The 22,818-nt window shown below is 39.4% G+C and overlaps 1 protein-coding gene across 2 annotated transcripts in view; it reads left to right on the top strand.

Moving 5' to 3' along the window:
- The window catches only part of polrmt (polymerase (RNA) mitochondrial (DNA directed)), a 65,039-nt gene that overhangs the window by 37,922 nt on the left and 4,299 nt on the right, over positions 1-22,818 (top strand). The window contains exons 16-20 of one of the 2 annotated variants that reach the window (XM_084722907.1): positions 12,148-12,200; positions 15,801-15,899; positions 16,213-16,285; positions 18,916-19,007; positions 21,371-21,444. In XM_084722907.1, coding sequence (XP_084579033.1) covers positions 12,148-12,200; positions 15,801-15,899; positions 16,213-16,285; positions 18,916-19,007; positions 21,371-21,444 — 391 coding nt within the window. The other variant, XM_084722908.1, reaches the window with a different exon arrangement.

Genomic DNA, 22,818 nt, shown 5'->3' with positions numbered 1-22,818 from the left:
AGTAGTTGTGCAATTTCTGTAGTTAAGTCTGTACAGTTGGTATTAGAATTAATGTCAGTTTTAGCAGGGCTTACCTTTTAACTTGATGCTAGGCAAAACACCCACTCTTTGTATGTTCACCATGGTTTCATACACCATGATAGACAGTTTCAGCCAATTACAGGCCTGTCTTCACTTCTCTGTATTTTCAGAAATTCAGCGGCTGACCTTTTCGGAAGTTCTTGTCTTGTATCTTCACCTGTTTGTCTTGCTCCTCTTTGCTCTTTGTCTCGCCATTCACAACACTCTCAATACTCCCACAACTGACCTTTTCATAGCACACACTTTATACACTTTTTAACTCACACAAGTGCAAGTATATACAGTACTCATTAATCTCTCTCAACACACAGACCAATAATAGAAGCCCCTGTGCATATCAGTTTAGTGCTGTTTTATTGCAATAAGTGTTAGATTTGACACAACATTTTTTTGTTTCAATATTAAGATGCTTTTGATCATTACTTTCACTATAATTATAATTTCAGCAGTCAGCTGTTGGTTGGTTGATTGGCTAGCTTTAAGTCAGATGTATACAGTAAACTAACACACATATGAGGCAAGGAAGTGTTTAAACATAAATAGAAGACAAATAAGAACAGCAACTCCCCTAAAAGCTGTCAGCATTTATATGCTATAAATCTTGTTAAAATTCAGTGTTTTCATCCACTGAGAGCAAGCTGTTGTCCTCACACAGCCAGCACACAAATTTTGCTTCACTCATTGTGGTCTGGCAAGGCTCATAAAGCTTTTGCCTGAATCAGGGGCACAGCAAATGTGCATAGACTAAAACCACTTTGCATGCAATTTAATCAGCATTTTTTCAACCCATAGATTATTGACAAGTACTCAAATGTGAACATGACTGCATGCACTTGCCACTCAATGTCTTGGCTGTCGACACTTTAAAAAAGTGCTTCAGGATTTCCGTCTGGGCTAAAAGGATGAAGATCCTTTGGTTGTAGCCCAGTGATAGACTGGTGACCAGCCAAGGCTCATTGAATTTTTCCACCAGATCACTATCTCTAAGCAAAAAGTGAACTTGAGAGATATGCTATAGTCTGACCTAGGGGTGTCACAATTTCAATATGAAACAGAAAATATATCTAAATCAGCGTTCAGTTTCAATAGTCGAAAGCCAAGGCAGAAACAGTGATTTTTTTCAGTATATTTTTTTCTTCTCTCCACTTCTGCCTACTTGTGGCATCCGGCATGTGTCTAGGAAAAAAAAAAAGAAACACTTCGAAGACAACACAGTGTAGCCTACTGGCACTTGATACCATGTTTTTAAAAAAGTGAGATCATAAAACCAATGATCTATTGATCTTTTAGACTTCATAGTCTAACAATGGCATAGACATCGAGGCTAAAAAAATGTTTAAATGTAAGAATTGAAATGGGACCTTGAAATTGAATGTCAAATCCAATTATGGATTCAGAGAATTGTGATAAAAAATTCATCCCCTGCACAGTTGTCATAAAGGGAGAAATTAGTTCTAGCGACCAAGGCTATAAACCTGTATTTCTGCTATAATGTTGTGCATTTTAGTATACGGGTCAGAGGGGATTGACTCACTTTTAGAGCCAGCCTCAAGTGGCCATTTGATGAAATGCATTTTTTGGCACTTCTGTGTTTGCTCCATTTTGCAGCCCTGGAGGTTCCTGCTTGCACCCTACCTATCAGGAAGCTTTAAGTACCGGATACTTTGCGGGTGGAATGTCCCAGCTGGGCTTTCCAAGTCTCGATAGGTTTGGTACAGGAGTGCACCACTGATGGTGTATTGTGATTGCTGTGAGTGGCCCAACTTTAATGGAGCTCAACAACATCATCAAAATTGTCCGTCACTATGGAGATCCTGACAGTAGCATGTCTTAAAGATAACATGTTTGAGTGCCAGGACATCTGCAGATAACATGCTTCCGAGTGTGTGCGTACATGGAAAGTAAAAGCTTGTATGTGCCTATATGTGTGTGCTTATATAAAATCGATTTTGACCATTTATATTCTTAAGATCATTAATTAAATGAAAAGATGAGACAGACATGTTGCGTATGCCAAGCACAGGAAGACATCAAGCCCATAGGCTGGCTCAGCATGACGCCTGCTCTTTTAGTATGACATCAAGCAGAAGGTTGGCTTAGAGGAGCAGTGACACCTTACAAGCAGGTGCAAGAGAGCGAGGGTGGCAGATGGTGGGTCCCCTAAGGGTGCATCTCTCTCTGTTGGTGTAGTAGGGCCCGTTCCCTTGATTTGATTTGCTTTTTTTAATGTCCAGCAGGGACAAGGAAGCTGATTAGTCTGTGCTTTTTTCAAGGCATATAGATGAATAAATGAATGTAGCGATGACTTCATGGATGGCTGCGGTTTTAGCTTACATTTCACAGATAACTTTCTTCATCCCCTGCAATAATTCTCTAATCCAGTTGCATCACTGGGTAACAAAAATGAAACTAACTTGCAGAAAGGTCACCTTTTCCCTGCATAGCTGGATTAAATTCAATCTCCCAGTCCTCCTCTCTGCCTCTTAAATCCAAGGCCACAGTGTTTCTGGGGGTCATTAGTAATTAGACTCAAGATAGAACAGGAAGATGAAGTGTGATGCACAGTAAGAAAACCAATAAGAGGAGAGAAAGTAGCTACAATAGCACTGCATAATCAGACTGGAGTGTGTGTGCAAGTTTGTGCAGCTCTGCGTTTTTGTTTGTTGGTTCTTTTCAGCATGCATGAGTACAAATGCTGACCTGTAATCGAGTATTTTCCATAGCTGATGGGAGGTGAGGAAATTAGAGTAGAATGGAGTAGCTGAATGGAGCATGAACATACATCAGGGAGGCTGCTTAACAGGATTGGGAGATACTAATCGGATCAGAGGTCACTCTGGCTCAGATTCCTTGTTTATTTTTTATTCCCCCTCCCAGGCAAGGTTACAGTGAAATCTCACTCTCAGCGGATGGTGACACAAGGGAGTCGTCAGCTGGATTGGCTGGATTTGACTGGATTTGTGAGTTTATAGCGTGACTAAAAGCTTGCGATCTAGTGTCCTCTATGTGGAAAGAATCACTTAGGTTTGGGTTTTTGTGGTAATTTGTGATTTCCCTGGACTGTTAAGCATTGTGCATGATTTATTTTCAGTAAAATACATAATACATAGTAAAGTGCTCTATAGCTTTACAGAAATAGTCTACTGTCAACATTAATAAATGGTTGAATATTATGCGTCATAAGTCCTCTCTGCAAACACAGGTTTTAATGAATCTTATTGATCATGAAGAGGCTATGAGACAGTGGGTCCCTGTTGGGCACAGACATGTGAAAGGCTCCCTACCATTCCTATGGACACCCAAACTGAAAGAGTCACACATTTAGCACTTTTTGTGTCTCTTTGTAATAGTATTCCATGTCTGTGTAGTCAGTATGTGGTCACTTTGAGTCTCTTTGTTGTCATTCTTTGTTGTTGTTTTGTCTCTTTGTGTTTGTTTTGTGGTCAGCTTCCATCTCTTTATGGTTGCTTGGTGTCTGTGTGGTCAATTTGCTCCTTTTGAAGTCATTTTATGCCTCCATGGGGTTGTTTAGTGTCTCATTGTAGTTGCTTTATGTCTCTTTTTTCGTCCTTTTGCATCTCTTTGTAGTCGGTTTGTGGTCAGTCTTAATCTCTTTGTGGTTATTTTGCATCTCTTTTAGGTTGTTTTGCATCTCATTGTGGCTTCTTGGACAAATTTCATCTCTTTGAGGCCACTTAGTGTCTCTTTGTAGTCCGTTTATGTCTTACTATGGTTGTTTTGTGCCTCTTTTTGTTTTTTTGCATGTTTTTGTGGTTGTTTTCGTTTTCAGGACTGTTGCTTTTATTTCCAATCCCATCCTACCTTCCTAAATGGACAATATGCCGTGTCTGTCCAGCTTAGTTTTCCTTTGTGAAGAAACAGGGTTGTAGCACTTGTGTCCTGTACAGTCAGAATGAGTCGGCTTTCATTCCAATTCTGGGGTACTGTGTGTCTCTAAATGTCGGCGTGATGCCCTCCATGCCTCTTTTTGCTTTGGAACAGAAGCGACACATTCCCAGAGGCATCGTGGTGTTTCGTTGATCTTGCAGAATCTTGTGGCATTTTGGGGTGAAATAATAAATGCAATTTGAGTTTCAAGGACACTCCCTGAGTGGTAGAAAAATGAAAGTTTGGTGGAAAGAAGGTCTGGAAAAGTTCAGTGGAAGTGTGGTGAGACACGGGTATCTGTGACTCGGCAACTCCATTTTTGTCTTCAGGGGGAGCAGTTGATGTCCAGGACTCTGAACAGCATAGAAAGGAGGTGTGTGTAAGGTGAACTTCTTCCTCTTGAATAGATGAGATGTGTATTATTAACCACTATGTGATGGATGGGGATTCCCCCCCTTGGCAGCATGGCTTATATACGGTTACTGATGGCTGTTGTATCCATGACCATTTGTGCTGCAACTCTCAAGTGATTTAGACTACAGGAGCTTATTCCCCATGGACACACAGCATGGTCAGCCAAGGTCTCATTCATCACAGCCTCAGGTTTTGAGTCACGTCTGGTGCACAAATCATGCACACATGCATTATAATGAACAGAAGTACAGTGTATGATAGTGACCTCATTTACAGCGTGGCAGTCCATTACTCACACCAAAGGTAACCTCCAGTTCTTTCACCCACCTTTTTACGTCACAACCTCTCCTCTCCCTCCTTCTAACCTATCTGTTAGGACGCAGTGAGGGGAATGATGGACAGACCCAACCCCACAGGTCCTCCTAGAGCAATGATTGATGAGGCAGTATCCATGGCACACACTAATGGGGTTTTACCACACTACACTTCTATTTTAAAACCATTTCTTGATAATTGTGTGATTCTGTCATTCATCACACAGCGACCTTCAAGCATTTGACTGGAGTCACCAAACTGAGTAGCTTGCTTACTGCTTGAGGCTACCTTCACCTTCATGCACATTCATCCATGTGAATACCTGTCACTTTCATCCCTGTATACTGATGGCTTTTTTTTATGCACGCATTTGATTTTTACAACAGGGCTGTCATATAGAAATAATTACAGAGAAGTTCTGTATACATTACTGGAGCCTTATTATCATCAAAGTACTTCTGATATTATTTTCATGCAGTGCAGTTTTTAGCTTCAATAGTTGCGAGGCTCAAGGGAAGAAACGTCAAGCTGTCGGTTGATTGGTTGATCCACCACTTTAATTAAGACTGAAATATTTCTTCGACAGTTGACCCTTCCTAAGTCCCACCCCTTTTTTGCTCTGTGCTTCAGTAGCAGTTGGGCAAGCATGATACCCAATGGAACCTCAGTCAACTTCTTTCTTTCCTGTTTCCTGTACTTCAATTAGGCTTGGGCGGTTTTTCATGTCTTCATACCCTCCTGACTTTTTACTGAGGTATACAGTATTATGACAGTATTTGTGTAAAACATGTAAAATGGCTCAACTACACTGTATTCCACTGTACTTAATACTCCCACAATCTTGGTGAAGCTGATTGTCATAGTGGCGCTCTTCACAGAGCTGGGAAACAACGCACACACACGCAGGAGCTCCACTTCAGTCTTGAGAAGATGCAGTCTTTATACACTGACAAATTCAAACCTGACCTGTAAAATTTCAGTGTGGTCACTGCACATATTCTGCCAAAATGACAACTTCACTGCTCACCTTCCTTCCACTCAGCACGCATTCACCATCACTCTGTCACTGTAGCCAGTAATTAGTCTGCCGCTCTCCCTCTGTAAAGTTACACACTCAGAACAGAACGCTACTCAGTCCAGTCAGTAGTCTGCAGTGTGTGTTTGCTTACTTTTATCATCTGAACTGAATCCAACATAATCCAAAAGAGGGGCAGTGACATTTTTCTTCTTTTTAATTTTCTTCTTCACATTAAAGCTATGTTTTTCTGCTCAGCTGTGTTGCCGTGCAGAGACTGACCCCTGGTGGTGAAGCTGCACACTACAACACAGCAACTCCCCATCAGTTTAATAGTAAGAGGAGCATCTGTATTTATGATGGTATAGAAAATCACACCGTTGGGATTTCTTAATACCCTGGTATATCGTAATACCTTAATACCGCCCAAGCCATTTCACTTGGTTTGTGAAATATCCCTGCACCAGTTGACACAAATTTCAGATGTTCATCCTTCCCAGACTGACCCGATTGATTTTGGTAGGACTGCTCCAATACCAACACCAGTATCAGAAATTACTGCCTAAAATGCAGCATTGGGTACTGGCGAGCACAAAAGTCTATGCACTGATTTGGTGCAGCATAATTTATTACCCCTGAAACAGGACCCTGCTTCTTCCCAGCAGTGTTCCAAATTGTTTTGGTCAGTGGAGAAGAGAAACGTCAGCCTCACCTCTGCATCAGATCCTGCTGCAAACTCTGTGTTATTGTAGTCAGCTTGTGGCAAGCAGAGGTCAGTATCAGGAGGAGGAATGATCTGGTTGATTTTGTATTTCCCAGTCAGACTTTCTATTGTGTTTTAACTGTACTAAGCCTGACACTACAATAGGCCTGGGTGATAAAACAATAGCAATTTTTACCGGTGATAGACAAGTCATCAATAGCGATAAGAAAGTAGTTTGATAAAATGTTTGATAGCTTCACTTAATTAAATGCAACCCATCATGAAAGTACGTGATAACTGTGCCCCAACTCAGTATCAGCCTGTCATATCCCCTGATAACAGAGCATGCTGCGAGTGACATGCAAACAACCAATCATTTTACAGACACATTTGAAAAATGCTCCTTTACTGGCTCATAAACAACACCCTATGTGCTAAAAGTGACACACAACCAATCATTACCAGGCATGTTTTTCAGTTGCCCTCTTGGCACTTGAGAAAACAGCATGGAGTTACTGGTGAGATAACGTGAATGACACATGAGACAGCAGTGTGCAAAATGAACGAGGAAGAACAGGACAGGTCAGCTTGCCTGTGTGGTAGTGTTTAGATTTTTTTAAGTTGGAGAACTATCAGTGAGGGGCCTCGAACATACATAGGGAGCTCTGAGTAAAACCACTCCCTTATTGTGTCAAAAGGAGCACACAAACTTCAGGTATCAGAATTTGTATTGGGAAGGAAAAATGGTATTGGAATTTGTTGGTGCTCCACCACAAGGCTGACATTAGTGTTTTTGAAATTTGAACCACAGCATCTGATAGTTCCCACGGTGATTTCACTTGGATATATAAGACTTAGAATCAATTAAAATCTCATCTAACACTAATATATGAAACAAAATGGTGCAAAAGTGTCACCTGATTCTGTATTTGTGGATCCTGACTTAACAAAAATCAAGTATCAGAACTCACCGACATAGCAAACTGTAATTTTGCTCTCAGGGGCATTTTATCCTTTTAAACGTGAAGGAAATCACCATCAGGTACCAAGAGTCTACCCCACCAGAAATATATAGTCTTACATTTTCCAGTAGGTCATTATAGGCTCAGAAGGAGCATGGAGCTGTATGGGGAATAGTTCGAATTGTGGATGTGCACTTCAAAGGGCCTGTGTATCCTCAGTGTTCGTCCCAGAGTGAAGCAAGTAAGATCAAATGAAAGGGCTGTACATAGCACCAAACACATGGTTATTAAATGCTCCTACGGGTGTCAGAATGGCAGTGGTCATGCTGTGGTCTCCTGCGGTCCTGTTTGGAGGAGTTATTTGTATTATGGACAATAAAGTAGTTAAATGCAAAGACCCCATCCAGCAACAACGCTAGAAAATTTGTCTGGGTTTACAGCCAGTCAGACAGCATAAAGCAAACCAGTAACTGAGTTCATCCGTCTATTTTCCCCACACAAGCACAGGACATGTAGACCTCACACTGAAAGGCTTACCTCTAATCAGTGAGCCACCACGCTGTCCAATATGAATTGAGTTGTCTCTTTATTCCACCTGTTTTTGATGCAGTTCCATGTATTTGACCTGAAAACAAGGAACTGAATGCAAATTTGTCTTCATGTGGGCCCATTAATAATTGGGAACAAACAAACTCAAGCACATTTTCTAATCATTCATATTATTGCAGGTAAATCTTTGTCTGAATAGTATATCAGAAATGATTTGTACTGACTTTTTACAATAAAAGCACCTTGATTTTTTTCAGAGTACAGATAGATTTAAGTGTTTGTGTTACTCTGAATATAATTTAATTGAAATGACAAAAATATTTCTGCATCAAAGCTGCTTTCCTACAGTGAAAAAAAACAAAGTGCTCACACTGACGAGGAGTTGGCAGCCTGTTGCTCGGCATATCTCATTCCTGATGGAAGCCTGTCGTTCCCACCCAGGCACGGTTCCAAGGGTCAGGCAAAGACTGCCCTACCACAGATGCCTTGGCATCGTGGACTGGAGGGACCCTCTACACTTGAGAGATTAGACTGTTAAGTCTTCCTGCTAGGTCCACTAGGGACTAAAGGCTTGAGTGTTGGTCTCAGAGAGAGTAAAAAAATAATGGAATGAAGAATTCAGCAGAAATCAAAATTTGCCTGATGCCCTCCGAGTCTACTCAGACTGCTAAATAGCTTGCTTTGTCTTAATTTATCCTTCCTTTTCCACTGATAGCTTTTCATTAGGGGTGTATTGATAGTAGTCCTATACTTGTTACTTTCTGAAGTTAATTAAACATACAATGTGTAAGTTCTGTCTCTAGGGGTCTCTCTTACATTAAAACAATAACAGAAGACCTTAGATTTAATATGTGAACCCAAGGCATTGCTGCTCAGCCTTGCTTCCAGTTTTTGCTAGTGGCCTCTTGTGTTATTACAGAAAAAAAATCCCCTGCAGGACAAAAAGCATATTCCCCACAAACCACCATTAAAAAAGAGATGTTGACAGGTTACCGCAAATGGCAAACAACCTCACTTCTGAATCTTTCTATTAGATCCATAGAGTTTTTATATTTGTTAAACTTTCCTAGAGAGGAGAAAAGTGAATTAAAAATCTGTGTGATGTCATCACAATGTAAAGTCTATATGCTGTGCATTTTTGGAAACTTTCATGTGGAAAAGTTACATATTGCAGCTTCAGAAAAATAGTAAAGATTGTGTAATTGATGAGGTCATATTTTGTGTTAATGTGTCCTCTTTACCACCCCCTTCCTGTTTTGAGTTTTTCTGCAGTTAATTAAATTTAATAATCATGAATCACCATAATTGATTACCACCTACATTTAATAAGCTGTAATTCTGTGACATTCTGTGATACTTAAGTAATACGTTTTTTTGAAAGTGGGGTGCTAATGCTTGCACACTTCCTGTGCTTGATTTCCCCTCCTCCCTTTTCCATCTCTTTCCTGTCTGCGGTGAAAGTGTGTCACCATGAACTGACTCTAGCGCCTGCCCTGTCCTGGTGTGAATGCATGTGTGTGTGTATTTGCATATAGATGCCTATGTAGATGCATTCAAGTGTGTGAGAGTAAGGTGAGAACAGGTGATACACTAAATAGCTACTTCAAAGCCCCATGAAATAGTATCTTTACTTCCTTAATTCCTCTTAAACCAGATGTCACGGTGGGATATAACACAGTGAGGGATCGTTTTAAACTGTGAACCAATGGCATTAGATAAGCAGAAACAGAAGGAGGCTTGGGATTTCTGAAAAAAAACACCGTGGCCTTGTTGGGAGGGGTTTTGTTTACACTTAATTGTGTAGGATGAGGTCAGGAAATAAAGGCCCAGTTTCGTGGAACCAGTAAAGTGATTGATGTGTGCCAGGCAGGACGAAGTCACTGTGAAGTGCTCACGCATACTTCTCTCTGATCCAAAAGCTTCTCTTACTCAGCAGACGGTTCACCCTGGAATAATTCACAGTACTGTGCCTGATGAGCACTTTGCCACCTAAAAGCACAACAATACAGCTCACATTAATCTGTTTTTTAGCTGAGATCCACTGGGACTAACTACACTAAAATATGCTTACATAAGATGCAGTAAAATAAGTTTGGATAAATATGTTGTGAAATACAGCACAATGAGAACACAACAGGAAAAAATACTTTTACTGAAATGGTTTAACTATATTGAATAGAATAACTATTGATCTCCATTTGAAAATCTTTCTGATGCTGGATTTAATTCACCACACAGGTCTACACATGCTGTTATAGAGATGACTGCAACATCTAAGCCTGTTTTTAATTTGCAAAGCAGAGTTCAGCCTTTGAAGCACAGTTACAGCCTTTTGGGGTCAAGTGTCCTGTGTTGACTCTCTGTGCTCCCCAGCTTCCTGTTGCCACATTGACCTAGATAACAGCTGGATATTGGATACATGGATGGATGGATGGATGGATGGATGGATGGATGGATGGATGGATGGATGGATGGATGGTTATAATTCTACTTCTGTATGTGTTATCATCTATGTTTGGCTAGTAAATTAATGTACTTTAACTCTGGATTCTGGTAGGCTGAGAATCTGCAATGACCAGTTATAGGTAAACCTGAAACATGACATAAAAATTGATTTAACTTTGGTTTAATCACTTTTTGGATATGTCCATTAACTTAAGTGACTCATTTCAGCTATGGTTTTGTTGTAATCTAAATAATGTCAGGGCCTCTCTGTTTAGGTCATTGTGCTCATAAAATTGTATATTTACTTGTTCTGCATTCCAGTTTTCATCCTCCTAACTTTCTTTTTTTAACATCAGGCCTCCATATCTGATGTTTGGCTTAAAGTGCTATATTGCTTCAAAGTAAACAAACAAAACTCCACACTATATGGCATTTTTATTTATTTATGCTTTATATTAGCGGGGAGGACCAAGTGAGGCCACAGTCTCTTTTCCAGGAGTGTCTTGCAACAACACAGAAGAGTAAAATGTACATATACATATGTATATATATGTATGTACAAAATGGTTTTTCCTTTAAAAATGTACTGGATGAGGCTTATAATCAGGTGCGCTCTATAGTCCAGAAATTACGGTATATATATATATGTATATATATATATATATGTATATATATATATATACATATATATGTATATATATATATATATATATGTATATATATATATATATATATATATATATATATATATATATATATATATATATATATATATATATATATATATATATATATGTATATATATATATATATATATATATATATATGTATATGTATTTGTATATATATATATATATATCAAGACAGTAATAAACATACTTTGAGCCATTACTGTGTGAAGCTGTAAAAAAAAACCTAAAAACTAAAAACTGTTTCAAGCTTAACTGTAGTTTGACAATTATTCCACATAATGGGTGCAGCTTCCCCCATTCATGCTGGCTGAAAAAAGACTAGCCAAAAAGCTCGTTAGATTGAGTTAAAAGCAGTCTGTAATAAGGCAAGTGGCTGACTGTTTGAGGATGCTTAGGAATATAGTATGATGTCATCAGCTTAAAGATTAATTTTCCAATTTTCTCTACTCCATGGCAATATCTAATATAATATATATGAGGTAAACAGTAGAGGTCCCAGAACAGATCCCTGTGGAACTTACACATATAGGCTTTTGTACTGGTGAAATGATGAGTTGATAAATCAATTCTTTCATTAACAAAAAATGAATAAAGAGCTACTTTGATAATTAGTAAATCATTTTGAAACAAATATGCCAATTATTCATTTGTTGCATCTTCACCAAGCTGATTTGCAGAGACATTTGACATTTAAAGACCTTGGGACTGAGGAACCTTTAATGAATAACTTTTTGCTATTTTGTGACATTTTAAGACCAAACAATTAATCATTAAAAATAATCGCCCTATTACAATTATTAGAAAATAATTGTTAGTTGCAACTCTAATATTTTTTTGTCTTCTTGTTCCAATACTTAATTGAAACTGTATCATGTTAATGTAGCTTAAAATATTTTTTCATGGCTGCATTACAAAATATGTACATATCTTGTTCATAATTTCACGTGTTGTATTCGAACCTCACCTTATCCTCATATTGTATTTTGAGTAGCAGACATATGAGTTAAGACTTACACTTGGACTTAAAGTTCAACCTGCTGGACTTGAGATTCCTCTTATTTTGTCTTTCTTTTTCCTCTCCAGCTGAAGAGCACAATGCAACATATCAACCTCCAGATCAGCTATGACACCAAAGAGTAAGTCTTCCTCCATCTAACATCTGTCTCTGTCTGTTTCTCCACCGTCATACTAATACTGACCTACAGCAGATGTAGTGTTACCACTTTATTCTCTCGTGGTGCTCATTGACATTTTGTGCTGAAATGTCATATTAGTGACCTGGAACGACTGAAGATAAGCTGGTGAGAGAAATTGTGTTTCCAGCAGGTCCTTTTTTTTTGTCTTTGGCTTTCGTTTTCCATTCTCAACTTTTCAAAGTGTAGTTTGAGATTCTACATCTCTGTTTAGCTTTTAGAGGTGAATGGAAGTACAAAGTAGAGCTCTCTTGAGGCAATTAGCTTACATTTTCAAGACCTTCAGCTGCACAATAGCACAGTCTCAGTGGATATTTTTGCTAATTGCCCACTCATAGTTGGACGTAACTTTTCATTTGTCATAGGAAATGGAAAAGTATTTGGAGACTGCTTTGAAAGCATAGTTTTAGACTCCCAGTTTCAGATGGAAGAAGCTGAGTTGTGGCTTTTTCTAACAGATGTTAGGTAACAAAGTAGATCAAACTCCTTTTCCAAAAGCTTAATTTATAGATGTGCAGCATAATGTATTGCAACTGTTACCCCTAATTAACATGAAAATATGCAGACTATGCAAGAAAAAAGCTTTATGAGTGGCAAAACACACTGAGCCAAAATATGAGATTCAGCAAAAATACATCAGAAATGGTCAAAAATAGATGTATGACTCAACTTGACAAAAAAACAGTTATACAGTTGTAGTTCAACTGTCAACAAACGTTGTCAGCAAGAAGTGAGAAGCTGCTTTCGTTTACATCTTCAAGGATTCACCTTGTGTTCCAACAATTACCCCCAATTTCAATATTAAATCTGCCACCATTATCACTGTAAACTGCATAAATGCTTAGCAACAGTAACTAGGGAAGGCAAATTTAATATCTTGAAATAATGAATTTGTATTTAAAAATAATAATTTAGCATCTCAAAATAATGAGTTAGTATTTCAAACTAATGACTTAGTATGTCAAAATAATGAGTTATTATTTTTAGAAAGTTTCTCATCATTGTGACCTAAAGGTCATATTACGTCCCACGTCCATGATGGCTGTTTTGGTGCCCGGCTCTGCCACTTCCTGCCCCGTGCATAGCGCATGATGCGTGTGTACGTAGCAGCTGCACTGCTCATTTTGCATTAAATTATTATGCCTCCTTTTGCACCTGTGATTTTCTGAGTGGCAGTCAGCTTCAATAAATGATATCTGACCTTAGGGGATAAAGCTAGACAGAATGATTTGTGGTCTTCTCTGAATGTGCAACTTTGGGATGTGTGAATGACTGCTATGGCAGGGAGTCAAGAAAAAAAAACTATGTAGATAGACTTTTAGAAGACACAGCAGATGAACAGTGATAGAGGTCAGTGGAGGACAAAAAGAGACAGGATGGTAGACAGCGGCTGAGGCATGGCAAGATTGACTGAGAGCACCGGAGACAGAGATGACAAAGACTGACAGCCGTCCTCCTCGATCTGACATCTATAGTACAGCACAGATCCAGCAGTATAAAAACCAGCCAAAGCAGGAAGAGGCATGAAGGCAGTTAGCGTAGAGAGTAGAAGACGCCGATTTGAAAGGCTGTCTCGCCCAAAACTTGAAATTTGCTGTCAGAGAAAGCATCAGTGTTTCACAGGCTGACATTCTAAGCTGAACTTGACATTATTGCCATGGCTGATTTTCCTCTGCTTCTCCAGACACACACATACACAACAGGAGCAACACACTTACTGTGATTAAAGATCCTAAAAAAGCTTGTCCAGTGTCTGAATATGTAAATGGAGTCACAGATGGAGCAGTGACATCCAGCCTTCAAGCCCTCATTTTTTTGTCCCACTCGTGTTTAGACCACTGCTGATTATCCTGGCCTCTAAACTGCAGTGGAAAAAAACATTAAATGCTAAGCCCTATGCCGGCTTTCAGTATCTCTTGTGATATGAAGTGAAGCATCAGCTCTATAGGGAGAACAGTTGCACTTAAGGGAGCTGTGGTTGCTAACCCTTCGAGTACTGACTGTGCACCTTTCCAGTCTGTCAGGCCTCTGGGATTTAAAGGTGACATGTTTGTTTGGTGTTTGAGTGCAGGTGAGAAACAAAACGGAAAGGAGAAAGACAGTCCTGTGTGCTCACAAATTCATTTCCAGGAATCTTGCATTCGCTCAGCTGAAGCCCAAAACAGCAGAACTAAAAGCACACAGATAAAAGTCTTACATTTCCTAGCCAAAAATAAAGCGGACAGAAGGAAAATGAGACTGACAGACAGGCATCGTGTGTGCCTGTGTGTGTATGTTTTAGTTTTGGGTTTGGCCCAAGCTCTCTCTGCTCTGTCTCCATTCCTATTAGAAGAACGTTCTGGTCTGTGGCAGCCCAGAGGATTTGAATGGCACAGGCTCAGGGTAATGGGAACATGGGGATACAGATTGGCAGGATGCTCTTTTTACTGCTAGTTCCATCATCAGTAACAGCAGCACTGCATTTCTATTACCTTGTACTATTTCTTTTATATCACTTCTATATTTGTATGCTCTCATATTGACTCTTGTTTAGAAAGCACAGAACCACAGAGTCCCCCGCCGGTCACAGAGTAGAAAATAAATAATGATACTGAAATCCACACACGCAAATAGACTTTGTCACAGCAGACATTTTGACTCGTCATAGCAGGGAAAGCACATTTGTTACAGATAATATCAGCGAGGCACCTACTAATAGAATCATTAATTACACCTGTACAACAACGTCAACGTGCAGCGTGTTAAATGAATAGCTTGTTCGCTTTCTGATCGTGAGTTACATGAGAACATTACCATACCATTCTCACATCTCCACAGTAGAGATAATGTTACAGCCAGCAGACAGAGACATTGCACAAAGACTGTAAATGGGGGAAATGACTAGCCAGGCTCTATTCAAAGGTAACAGAATCTGCCTGCCCCTACCAGCATCTCTAACGCCCACTCATTTAACAATTTCATTTGTTTAATGTGTACAAATCGGAAGCGTTAAAACGTCAGTATACACTCAACAAAAATATAAACGCACTTTTGTTTTTGCTCCTTTTTTTCATGAGTTGAAGTAAAAAAAGCTAAGCCTTCTTCAGTGTACACAAAAGATTCATTACTCTCAAATTTTGTTCACAGATTTGTTAATTATTATTAATAGTTATTTTCACAATTCTTATGTGATAGTTAAGGCACAGATTATAAATGATCCTCCTGGCATTTACTTTATCTGCATACTCTGTAACATAATCAGACTTAAAAACATCCTCAGGAGTACAGTGGTTTCTATACAATAATTACTAACACGTGCTGTCTTCTAAGCTCTGCACAGACTTATCAAAAAATCAAAATATAGGTTTGCTGACTGTCTCTGCAGGAGTTAACAGCACGGTGCATAATGAGGCCATTTCAGACTTCTGAGACAACTTGGATGAAACATCTTGTTTTTTTATTAGAAAGCATCAAAGTAAAGGTACCACTGCAGAAAGTACAGACATTTTACAGACAGTTGTTTTTTTTTTAAATGTCTCTGCTTGGCTTTCTGTCTCTTCTCAGGAGGCCAGACACAGTTAAACAGAAGAATGCCTTCCCACCAAACTTCATCCACTCTCTGGACTCCACACACATGATGCTGACTGCTCTCCACTGCTATAGGTATTATTTAACATACTGTCTGTCCTCTCATATTGAATGCATGTACCACCTCAGATAAGTACTGTACCATATGTCCCGTAATATAAGCTCATTTGACAGGAGTGGCCTCTTGACCGGTGTGATAATTCATGGCTATAGCTTTGAATGAAGGCCCACTATGATTTCAGCAATTATTGTGTCACTGTAATACACCTTTTGTCAGTCTTCCAGTTTTTAGCAACTTTGTCTACGCTTTCTTTTATTTAATTCCTCTTATTTTAATCCCTGGAAGTGGCCTCTCTTCACCCCTTTGTTCCCTCTTTTCTCCTCTCAGTGCTGGCCTGACATTCGTCTCAGTTCACGACTGTTTTTGGACCCACGCCCTCACTGTGGACACCATGAACAAGGTATTAAATCACAATACAACCTTATTATAATCCCACCTGTCCAGATTCTTTCACCATTCATCCTCCTGTCAGAGCAGTTTTTAACCTGTCACCTGTCATCAGGGTTTAGAGTTTAGAGTTCTCCTTTTTTTGCTGATTAATTGAAGCAGAAGGTGACACATGTTCTTCTGGCTTTGTCTTGCCTTTGCGTCCAGACTTCTTCCTAGTTTATTTTTGCTGAATGGGACAGAACAATGACTGTGTGTTTTTTGAAAGCACTGAACTGAGCCTATTTTAGTACTTATACTGCGGAATAGGTTTTTTAGCTTCAGTAGTGCTTGTGATAAGGTAGAAGCATCAGCTGGTAAAACAAACTAAGTTATTTTCACTGTTTCATGCATCTACAGGCTGCTGGCTGCAGGTAGCACCATTAGACAGAGCCTGTTGTGCTGAATAAATGACAGTCTGTCCCTGCCTGCTGAAACTAGCTTGTCAACAGGCCCAGACTGAGACACAGCACAGAATAAAATGGATCAAATTACCATAGAGTCCCAATTTTCTCTCGATGTAGCTTCAGAGCACAGTCACAGTTTAATGTCTTCACCCAATCTCAGCGGAGCTACAGCCAGTGAAGCAGGTCCCCTTAAGTACATTTATTCTCTTGATATGTGAGTGTACGCCTTCCTCATTACACAGGTAATTGAACACAGTGGCAGAGGAGGGGCATTAAACGTCTTTGTCAACGCTAAGCACATGAAAAAGGCCTTTATTTTAGGGGCAGCTCATCCTTCCTTCATTCATCCACCCATTATCTGAACTGCTATGCTGCTAATATAATAATATACGGGTTTCCGAATGACGTCACTGTCAGATGGGCGCACGTAGAAAAAGCCCTAGAATGACTGAGAACTTATGAGAAGATTGATGTGAGGAGATGTTTTTATTCTTTAAACTCCATGAACCACAAAAGGAATGCATGGAAAATGTTCAATATTCTAAGAATTAAACATCATTGTTTGCTCACCAGATACAGTCAGAGCCCCGGATTTTAATAAGGTGGTGGATAGTTGAGCAGAAAAACTGATGAGTGAGGAAGAGATGCCTGTTTTAAAGCAAGACAGCTCCCACTGTTACTGCGTTTTATGACTTGTTAATGAATAGTGTGAACATTTATTAAGCTCTGTAATCAATGCTTTGCTGGTTAGTTTGACTCATGTTTATTGTCTCAGTGTGAGTCTTAGTGGCAGACCGACAGCTTTGGATGGACAATGCATCACTTTGCTCTGCTTGTAATATTTCAAAGAAAAGTCACAAACAGGTCTGCATAGACTCTTCATAATCCTGTGTGGCTCATAAATAATGCAATGATCTATTGTGTGTCCTTAGACCTATTTCATGCACATTTCTGATTTGCACATAAAAGAAACGTCAGGGGAAAAGCCAGAAATTAAAAAAAAAAAAAAAAAATCTAAAGAAAGTTTTTACACTTGGTTGAAGTGGAAAAGATGGTTTAAAGATAAAAGCAAAATGCAACAAAGTGCAATGGAGACTCACTTACTGAATACATCTTGATATACATGAAGCATGTGACTTGAACAGCCACTAAAGATTCGCTCCACGGGAGAGATTAAAAACCAGCGACAGATGAAAACATCAGATATATGTGCACAGATAAGGAGACTGTAACGTTCCTTAAATTAATACATGAAACAAACACAAATACCAAATTAGAATCACATTTTCATTATTAAACATTATTTTCATTAGCTGGAGCACTCTTTTAATTACACTAGCTCTTTGTGCCATTTTCTCCTGCAGTGGTTTAATGGCACGCGACTGGAGAGTTTACACTACTAAATGTTTATCTTGATGTGTCCAAATTGTAATTCACATCACTGGAGTGCATAGAAACTTCTTAATTTGCACTTTGTTTTGCCAAATTTCTTTCTTTCGGTTTTGTTAAAATTTACACCAAAGTTGTACAAAAACTTGACTGTAATTTCTTTGGGTCAATCTTTTCCTGTAAACACTGCAAAGATCTGAGATTTTGAACTCATACATACTATTACATAAGATAGAGAGCAGGAATTTTATACATGCAAACAATACATACATACATTACTTATGTTGGGGGCAGCTTCTGTGCTCTTAACCCTTTGCTGCACAGTGATGGTCTGATGTCCACAATTTGTAGAGCCAACGTTGTGTTGTCTGTGTTATTATTAATGATAATGAATGAGTTTTATGTGTCATGTTCGTTCGCCAGAGTCGTCAGATGTGTGGCATGAAACATGCCCCCCAAAGAGTAATTGTACTGGTTTTCCAGCAAGTTTCCTCATTTCTTCATTCTCAGAATGTCCGTACATAGTATGAGTATATGCTATCATTACATTGTGGTAGCATCATTCAAACCCCTGCTGTGCACGCATCCTGGGAAACCCATCTACAAAATAGGATGATTCAGATAACATCTGAACATCCTTTCTTGTCATTGCAGGACACAGTTCTCTCCATTCACGAAAAATAGTTTACTTCAAGTAGGAATGGAGAAGATATACAGCCATTCACCTGATCGGCACATTGGTTAAGTGTTTGGAGCAGCTTAACTCAAAGTATACTTCTCTCTGCCTCTGTCTTCCTCATCCTGTCAGGTCTGTCGGGAACAGTTTGTCGCCCTACACAGCCAGCCCATCCTTCAAGAATTGTCCAACTTTCTGCTCTACAAGTATTGCGCCGGGGTCCCGTGAGTTTAGACACCTGCATGCAAGAACACGTTTTACTCTTCACACTCACGCACATACAAGAAGTTTCTTTAAGTCTCAGGAGCAACACTGTCTTCAGTTTTATGATGATAAAAATAGGTGTAGATATGTTATTTTTCACAGCATCTCCCATTCAGGTACATTAATTCTTGTGATATGATGTTTACATTTAGCAATATATTATATAATAGTTACAAGGTCATATTTTCACGTTTATTTACACCTGTGTACAATCTGTGCCTCTTTCTGTTTGAATTGTTCTTCCACAACAACCATGACTGCCATCAATCTCTGTCTCTCTTTCTGTGCAATGCTGTCTGCATCTGCCTCTATTATCTTTATGGACTTTTATGGTGGAGACAAAAGCCATCATACGTTGAACATGCAACTTCCACAAGTACATCCATTATAAAACAGTCCAAACAGGAGTTCCACAAACATAAAAGGTTATAAGATTGTAAAATTTATATTAGCATGTCAGAGTTTTTCCTCCACTTATCTGCGACATTAGAAACAAAATGATTTTCCCTCTCTTTTCTCTCTGTGCGGATCTGTCTCACTGGCCTCAGGCTGGGTTATGCTCATCATCCGACTGTGTTTTTCTCTCTTTGGGATAATTGGACACCTTCTCTACAGCCTTGACTCCGCAGTAGCCCTCATCCTCTTTGTCTTTCTCTCCCCTCTCTCACACAGACCCATTACTGTTCCCTAAGCCTCGCAAACACATTATTCATTCTTGTGGGCACCGCGGAGAGAGACATGTGGGAATAGAAAGAGTTTTTGGATTCCTTTCACAGGTCACAATGTGTAACTGAATAGATTTTTAACAATCCCTACAGTGTAGGCCAGAATTTGTTAAATAATGATAATATAACCCCCTGCTAAGTTAAAATAAATGTGCTATTTTAGGAGTGACACCCTAACAATGTATTGAGGTTTTTAAATGTGAAGCATTTAATTCATTGTTACAGCCAGACTGTTTTTTGGCCATGCTAGGTGGATGGCTGTAGGGCTGGAAGTGTCAGTCAGTCTACTGTTGTGGCCCAGACTGAGGTGGTTGGTGGTTGGATTGCCATGAAATTTGGTTAAGACATCCACGGCTCCCAGAGGATGGATCCCACTTTGGTGATCCCCCTGAGGTTTCCTCTAGTGCCACCTTGAGATTGACATGTAGTTTAAAGTGAAATGTCTTTTTAATAGATCGACACAAAAGTAATTAAGACATTCAGTCCCCCTTTAGGATGAAGTGTAATCATTTTGATCCTATTACTTCATTTCTAGCGCCATCATCAGGCCGAAAATTTGATCTGTACCATACTTGGGTTTATGACAAAATACCTGCAAAACTAGTCACATTTTCATCAGTCTGAGCTGTACTTTGTGTCAGAGGTGGCAAAAGTACGCACATTAATTTCTCAAGAATAAAAAAGTATCCCACTGAAGGACTTTTCTGCTGGCAGTTTCTGTGCAAAGCTAACTGAACTTCACCCTTTTTTTTTCCACGGTCGAGTCTCCTTGTCTCTTCTGTTTGTTTTGTCTTTCATGTCACGTCTGTCATGTGTGATATACACTAATGGATACACAGGAATCATCTTTTCTATTTGCCATTGTCCCATGCATTTAGGTTGAAATCGGTCTTGGTGTTGAGAACGCAATACAACACCCAATAATTCAAAATAAAAATAATTAATAATTTCCCTCAAAAGCCTGTTTTGAAAATGTAAGGAACAGAAAGTAAAGATATTTGTGTTAAATGCTTTGTGTTTAGTACTAATTAGCATGTTAGCATGCTAATGCACTAAGATAAGACAGTGACCATGGTAAACATGCCTACATCATCAGCATGTTAGCCTTCTCATTGTGAGCGTGTTCACAATAGTCAAAGTACAGCCTCAAAGACCTGCTTTGGTCTCTTAGATTAGTACTCTGAGATTTATTACTTGTATACTCTGTCATGCATTATACCTTTATTTTTATTTATTTATATTTTTACAGAAGGTGTATTACATGTTCTTTTTTGCACTTTTCAGCTTTTTACAAAGTGCTAACATTGGGTTTTAGTGTAACGGTCACATCTCACACGTTAAATAGGTATGTTGTGCCACCTCCAGCACATCAGATTAGAGGAACTAATTATGTGGTAATTCAACAGCAGTGTACATTTGGTCTCATGAACAACTCACTGTAATTGCAACAACTCAAATATGCAGAGGTTTAAATATGTGGAAACTTCCACTGCTTAGAAAGTCCAGCTGACTTTGATTTAGTTCTTCTATAAACATACAAAATGTTATTCTGAGGGTTACAAACAGCTTAACTTTTTTTTCCTCCTCCTTTGTGGCAGGACTGAGGCCAAGAACAAGAAGTACCAGGAGTACAGGAGGCTGCTGCTGCTGCTGGCCAAAGTGCCCCAGACAGGTCAGTTTGTATGCAGCTGTCTGGCTCCCAAACACCTGGCCTCGCCGAGGCTCGTCTATTGTTTGAGGGAGCCAACACACAGGGAGCTGTTATTTTTTTCTAATTGGATTGAAGAGGACTTGTATGTCCTGAAGCTGTTTGAGGTTAACAGGAATGATAGCAACGTTATTAAACTGGGTTCTCGCACAATCCTGTGTTTTCTATCCTGTTTTATAATTGCTAATTGTTGTTGCCTATTGTTTGTGTAGTTACCCAGTTGTCTGTAGGTGGTTGTCCACCTGTCAGTGTTGCCCAGACATGGTATTCTGCCTGCTGATTCAAACAGGAAAAGCCACTGAGCTTGGCTAAAATTCAATTTTCAGCTTATGTCATGAGTGGTGTATTCATGCCTGCCTTTGTGGCGACTAGCAGGTCCAGATTTCCATGTTTTCTTTTGATGCCACTGTCAGGGTCTGTCTATTGTTGCCCCGAGTGGAGCTACAGAGGCATCTCTCTGTCAGGTGGATGAAGGCTTTCCTGTTATGTAACCCCGCTCGCTCCATCTCCATCTGTACACTTACTGTTTGCTTGGCTCCGACAGCTGGGTTGTATAAATTGATTACTGTTAATTGTGTCCCTCCCCTGCATAATCAGCTTATGTGGCTGAGACCAGTCAGGTGTGCTCCTGAGGGGTGTGTGTGTGTGTGTCCCTGAATGCCCACTGTGTTCAATGTTCAATATGAAACTCAATGGATCTGGACTAAAATCCATTCTAATCTTCACTATGAAGGATCCTGAACTTATTATTCAGGTGAATCTGGTTTCACTGCATGTAATCCAGCAGGAAATCAGATGAATCTGCTGCATCTATGACCACAGAGATGAGGAAGAAATGGTCTGAGAGCTCACCAAATAACCCAAGATGTATTTTCACTATGAAGTATGGCTTGACTCAGCTCTTCACACATTTGGTACTTCTACTTCGTTCCACCACTGCAGATAGTATTTCCTTAATGTAGGTGGAGCTGATTGTTTCCAGTTGATTTACTGATTGATTCCAGCAGTTGGGAAACAACACACACGGGTGCTTTGGTCTTGAGAAGTTGCTGCCTTTATTTATTGACGAACTGTAACCTACACTGTACATTTACTGCCAAAGTGACAACTGTCAGTTCAATTCAATTTAAAATGGGTTTATTAGCATGGGAAACTGATGTTTACATTGCCAAAACAAGTGTGGAAAACAACAAAAAAGGAAATTTACATCGCTAGAACAGGTAAAAAAAAAAGTGCACATTGACAAAGTAAATGTGAAATAAAAAAACACCCTCTCTCTCTAACTATACACTCAAAAGGATCTATGCTACTCTTATAACAGAGGATATGAAGGGATGC

This window comes from Lutjanus erythropterus, chromosome 7 (genome assembly GCF_056507025.1).
Source record: "Lutjanus erythropterus isolate fLutEry1 chromosome 7, fLutEry1.hap2, whole genome shotgun sequence".
NCBI lineage: Eukaryota > Metazoa > Chordata > Actinopteri > Lutjaniformes > Lutjanidae > Lutjanus > Lutjanus erythropterus.
The sequence above is the reverse complement of the archived record's forward strand: the minus strand, read 5'-3'. Positions and strand labels throughout refer to the sequence as shown.